This window comes from Dreissena polymorpha, chromosome 5 (genome assembly GCF_020536995.1).
Source record: "Dreissena polymorpha isolate Duluth1 chromosome 5, UMN_Dpol_1.0, whole genome shotgun sequence".
NCBI classification, from domain to species: domain Eukaryota; kingdom Metazoa; phylum Mollusca; class Bivalvia; order Myida; family Dreissenidae; genus Dreissena; species Dreissena polymorpha.
Window position 1 is genome coordinate 917,059 of NC_068359.1, and position 6,795 is coordinate 923,853.

A 6,795-nucleotide genomic window follows, 5' to 3' on the forward strand; every position below is an offset into this window, starting at 1 on the left:
ACACAACACATACATTTATTTGCAAGCAATATTACACCAAAAAAAATTGCATATATAACAATAAGATACAATCAAATACAAATCTACTCAATAAACGGTATAATAATATACTTACCTTTACACAACACACATTTATTTGCAAGCAATATTACACCAAAAATAAATATTTGCATATAAAACATAAAGATACAATCAAATACAAATCTACTCAATAAACGGTATAATAATATACATACCTTTACACAACACATACATTTATTTCCAAACAATATTACACCAAGCATAAACATTTGCATATAAAACATAATTAAATACAAATTTACTCAATAAACGGTACAATAATATACTTACCTTTACGCACCACATACATTTACTCCAAACAATATTACACCAAAAATAAATATTTGCATATAAAACATAAAGATTTAATCAAAGAACAAATAACCTCAATAAACGGTACAATAATATACTTACCTTTACGCACCACATACATTTATTTCCAAACAATATTACACCAAGCATAAATATTTGCATATAAAACATAAAGATATAATCAAAAAACCAATATACTCAATAAACGGTACAATAATATACTTACCTTTACGCACCACATATATTTATTTCCAAACAATATTACACCAAAAATAAATATTTACAACAATGTACACAACAACGCTTCTGTCTCTTAAATATCCTTGTTCTTTTTCAGATATCTTCGTCGTGGATTGGGTCATGTGTTGAATCGGGCACAAGGCTTGCGATGTTGCTGCATCGCCTCAGACGTTGAGTGGTGGTGATATCATCGTCCTCATATTTGTCCCAGGTGTCAAATAGTTTTCCATGGACGTCCTTGTATTTCCTTCTATGGACACTGGCAAGCGCGTGCTCCGACATTAGACGAATCGTCAAGTCCACTGTCGCCGCCTCACGTCGTAGAAGGGGAACGAGCATGTAGAATCCTAAGTCAGCACGCCCGGCTCGCGTATTGATTCTTCGATGCCAGCCTGAAATAATGAGCAAAGTTTATGAACAATATTGTTAATTATGTTAGGCGAAATAAAAATGATATAAACAATGTTGTTTATTACGTTACGTAAATATATATATATATATATATATATATATATATATATATATATATATATATATATATATATATATATATATATATATATACTGACATTCCCTGTATAGCGGGGTGTCGATACAAGACCTAGTTATGTGGCGACGATATAAAACCTTGTTGCAGGGTGTTTGTATATATGCTATATAAAGACCAACAACTTCAGGACTAAATTCAAATAATTATTATATTTCTGAACAAATTACGTTTGCTACATTTAAGTTCCGTACGATATTTTTGATTGAATTAAATAAGTAATATTGCTATAATAATAACTACTTTCTGGTTGCTGGAATATAATAATATAATGAAATTAAATTATCTCATTGTTAACATGTTAAATTATCATCGAAAAGTTAAATTAAATAAGCAAACTTGTGATAATGATGATGATTATGATAATAATAATAATAATAATAATAATAATAATAATAATAATAATAATAATTGATAATAATAATAATAATAATAATATTATTATTATTATTATTATTATTATGGAGTTCCGTAATTTTGAATTTACCCTAAATCCTATAATTATTTTCGTTTTTTAATAATAATAATAATAACAATAATTATTGTAATAATAATAAAATAATAATGATAATAATTATTAGTATTATTATAATTATAATAAATATTATTATCATGATAATTATTTTATAACAATAATAATAATAATAATAATAATAATAATAATAATAATAATAATAATAATGATTATTATTATTATTATTATTATTATTATTATTATTATTATTATAACTACTACTCCTATTAATATAAACATAGTCATTAGAGTACATTTTTATAAAAAAATGGATACTAGAACATTTGTATGGTATGCCAATTTTAAGGTATTGAAGACGGAATTTTTTAATGTTTTTATCCCCTTCCTTAAAAAACTACAACATATAATTATTATGTCTAACATCTTCCATTTTTGTTCTGACATAATTCAACGGAAGTTTTATTTTCAGAGGTATACTACTTTCCGTAAAAGTGTAATTTGTAAATAGAGTTCCTCGCTGGAGGGCGTACATATTACCATGGTGGTCTGTGGATTTCTTTTAAAATAAGTTATAGTTTCCTTGCAGAAATGAAAACTATGACGAGACCAGATAAGTCTTGCGCTTGACCAGATACTTCGTTCTAGGTTAAAGGTCATGATAAATATTAAAGTTAAAAGACCAATTAGACACACAGTATCCCTAACAGAGACGTATTTTCCAATGCCCTGATCACATGGAATACAATGTATATCAGACACCACTTATAGAAAACGTATCTGGATAATGACCTTCGCATAATATTGAAAAATATCAGAACAAAAATTACCAAGTAACAATGATAAAATGAATTGAACAACAATATGTTTAATGTGGTGAACAAAGTGCCAGATTCGGCATCATTCATCTATAAATATAATACAAAATAAATTGCATTTAACAATGTGATATAAGGTTTGGGTAAGTTTTAAATTTATTTCTTTTTTTATAAATCGATGTTTTGTGCTTATTTGTGATTTTACTTGGATTTAATTATAATTATTGTCATGTTATTATCTTAACGCAGATTACGAGTATGAAGATACAGTAACTTAACAAAAATTCATTGTAATTTAATGAGCATTTTAATTCACTACCGATTGCTTATGATATCATGCGTATAGAAAATACAAGATAATATATACGCTTATTTAGCTACACGTAGAGAACATAAAGCAGAAGCATTGTCGCTTTGAGTTTTCGTGCCGAGAAAGTAAACTTATATGTGCTGACATTTACCCGATATTGTATTTATCCCGCCATTGACTCTTTTTTTCTTTTCGAAAGTAAACGCGAATATAGTTTACGAACAGAGGTGAATATACAGTACGGTGTTCTGACTTGTTAATTTGAGTATGCTGATGAAATACAATATGTGTTTTAGGTTTCTGAGATATACATATAACTAATAGATAAAGAATAAAAACTTTTGACATTGAAAGTTTATATCATCATTGATTCAATTCTTCTCCACTAATTGGAGATCCGCAACTCGATAAACGATGGGTGCATGTAAATATATATTATACAAGTATAGTAATATTGAATCAAAACAAAAAAAAAACAACAGAAGTACAGTAGACTTGTATTGTTCACTTTTCACTGACTAACAGTAATTCCAATTTAAAAAAAAATCGGGTTCAATGTACCTTAACAAAACAACTGTAACTTCAAAAAATCTTATAAATAAGGACCGCATTATGGTTTTGAATGCATTCAATATTCACAAGTTTCTTTACATGTATAAATTAAACATGTAGGTATATCATCTATACAAAATAATCACCTCTCTTAACACACAATTTGGAAAACAACAACAAATAAAACAAATGGTGTAAAATAAAACACTCAACCATATTTAATAATAAACAAAACACATTTACTAGTATTATGGTCACGAAAAACAAAACAATAAGGTGAACAATTTAATTTAATTTGCAAATTGCAATGTGGGTAAATATGAGTAATATGCAATTAAGTGCAACATACACTTTGTGAACTTGAAAGAAAAAGAAGTTTTTTAACTGAATCATTTTCACTGACTTAGTCATACGAATTTCCATGGCGACAGCAGCGATGGCCAGACTGAGCAGGTTGTGGACAAGCATTTCCATCAGCTTCCCCACCACGTACAGGCACTTCAAGTCCATCGTAAGCTCAATCCTTCTCCACGGCTGCGAGACATGGACGCTTCGAGCGGACACAGAACGCAGGGTACAGGCATTTGAACAAAAATGTCTCTGAAGACTGCTCCGCATTTCCTATACGTAGCACAAGACCAACGAATACGCCGGAACATGATTGCATCACTTGTTGGTCCACAAGAATCCCTACTGGCGACCGTCTAACGACGAAAGCTGGCTTGGCTTGGACACGTCAACAGACACAAGTCTCTGTGCAAGACTGTTTTCCAGGACACGCTAGAGGGAGGTCAATGTCGAGGCCGTTAGAAAAAAAATGATTTGATAATGTAAAAGAGTGGACATCCTTTCCCATAAAAGGATGAATTACTCTCAGCAGCACACAACAGACCTGACTGGAGGAGGATTTTTGTACCGTAGTCCCTTATTTCCCCCGGGATTGATAATGATGATAATTCTGATAATGATGATGAATATTGGTGATGCTGCTGCTGCTGCTGCTGCTGCTGATGATGATGATGATGACGATGACGACGATGATGATGATGATCATGATGATGATGATGACGATGATGATCATGATGATGAAGATGATGATGATGATGATGATGATGATGATGATAATGATGATGATGATGATGATGATGATGATGATGATGATGATGATGATGATGATGATCACGATCATGATCATGATCATGATCATGATGATGATGACGATGGTGATGATGATGATGATGATGACTTACCTGACCTTAGTACACTTGGATACACTAATATAATTTCTCTTTTAATGCACAGAATTTGCGTTCTCTTATAATACACAGAATTTGCGCATGTATAATGTAAAGTATAACACAATCCAAGATTATTTTATTTTCCGACGCGGTTTTATTTCTAAAAATTTTTTTTTTGACGCAATGTAATGGCTTAACACTTCTTTCTGTAACTGTAAATTATTAAAATTATAATAAATATGAATTAGAGTTAATACAAACTTACTAAACCCCATAATGATACTATTAAAGATGACACTTATATTACATCTGTAAATTTTAATGTTAATACTTGTATTGTATACAATGTCTAAAGTATCGAAAACGATACAACTTCATAAAGCAAGTTATTTGCCTAAAAATGTAGATGCGTGTCTATTATTTTCACAAATATTTTAATGGGGTCAGAGGTAACCAAACATGAAAGCAGGTTTCAACTCTATTGCTTTGTAACATATTTTTGGGACAAGTCGTTATTTAATTCTAAGCATCACCTGCTATATATTACACATATATAGGTAAGCTCAATTGCACGAAAATATAATAAACTTGAATAACATATTAAATACAAATAAAGTTGTTACACATAGTGATCCTTCACAATATGAAATATCAACAGTACCTTGCGTATAATGAATATAAATGACGAAATAGGACGGAGAACACTCAGGATATATCGATCAGCGTTAAGTTAAGTGCATAACACGTCATTTCGTAAATACCAGTATACTGGTCTAATTCTTTTCAAAATATGTTAACTATGTTTGCGTGGAAGGATCATTTAAATCTATTACTTTATCTCGATGCATCAAAAGCTTTACGCTTATCGACAGACAATTGTCGGAAATGGTCCTTGATGTATTAAGAGATCTTAAGATGGATCCATGAAACCCGTTAGGATCAAGCCCGGGACCACTTGATTGCTAGACTTAGACCGTTCTTAGATATATAGTTCGAGCTACGCTGTCCGCATGTGGAATAAGACCCATTTTCGCGGGTCATATATTGTGTCATAGCTGTTGCTCATGATACATTAAGTAAAAACCATACTAAAATTTTCGTGAGCATTTCTTTTCAGGACCATCCGACAAACTACCAATATTCAAATATTCCAGCACAATTAAAATTAAGGAAGGTAGAAATTAAATATTGAATTGTAAGATTACTTGTTTGTGCTGTTTTCTAAATCTCTGGCGTTACTGCAGAATTTTTTTATAAATGAGCCACGGTCTGGAAAAAACGAGTTCAATGCATGTGCGAAAAGTGTCGTCACAGATTAGCATTGAAATCCGCGCAGACAAATCCGGGACAACACAGATTAGCATTGAAATCCGCGCAGACAAATCCGGGACAACACTTTTCGCTTTACGGATTTTTTAATCCCTTCTAAATTCTCATTTAAAAACACTGATCTAGGCGGAAAGTGTCGGCCCCGATTAGCCTGTGCGGACTGCACGGGGCTATTTTGAAGAAACTTTACGCACATGCATTAAGCCCCGTTTGCTTAGAGCACGGCTAAAAAAATGACCTTCTAACATACCCATTGTTCCCATAGAATGGTCCCTCCTTCAAATACCTTTAATACTTAAAAATTCTGAGCAGTTCTTATCACCATTTTGTACTTTATGATAATACTCCAAATCGTGTGCTTAGGAGACTAGAGTCATGATACTTAACGAGGTAAAACATTTTCTCTTACATATTTTGACATTTACATTAGTGGTTATTTATTCCTCGCTCTTTGTTAAAACAAGACTTCTTATCCGATGACTTTAATACGAGCCTCGCTTTGGGAAAACGGGGTTTAATGCATATACTTAAGTATCGTCACATATAAGCCTGTTCCGTTCGCACAGGCTAATCAGAGACGACACTTTGCGGTTTAATGGTATTTTTCGTTTAAAGGACGTATCATTTTATAAAAATCCAGGTCCTGTCTGTTTTTCGTTGTGTTGCATTTTTTGCATTAGTATAGTTCCTGCTAAAGATTCTCGGTCATTGGACTTTGTCAAAAAAATAAACTTTAACAAATGAAACAATCATTTGATAAGTGCCGATGTGTTTATTATTACATCATACGATCGTTTGAGAAACGAGCAGGTAACAAAGCTGCCACAATATTTATGTTTTATTCAAATATGGTTCAAACGTAACAATTAATTTTATATGCTTTTTACTCTATACAGTATTTTTCGATGAAATACTGA

The 6,795-nt window shown here is 31.4% G+C and overlaps 1 protein-coding gene across 1 annotated transcript in view; it reads right to left on the reverse strand.

The window, feature by feature from the left end:
• Positions 1–619: 619 nt before the first annotated feature.
• The window catches only part of LOC127832014 (uncharacterized), a 167,825-nt gene continuing 161,649 nt past the window's right edge, over positions 620–6,795 (reverse strand). Inside the window, exon 11 of the mRNA XM_052357150.1 lies at positions 620–1,004. Coding sequence (XP_052213110.1) covers positions 960–1,004 — 45 coding nt within the window. The 3' untranslated portion in view covers positions 620–959. The remainder of the gene's footprint in view (positions 1,005–6,795) is intronic.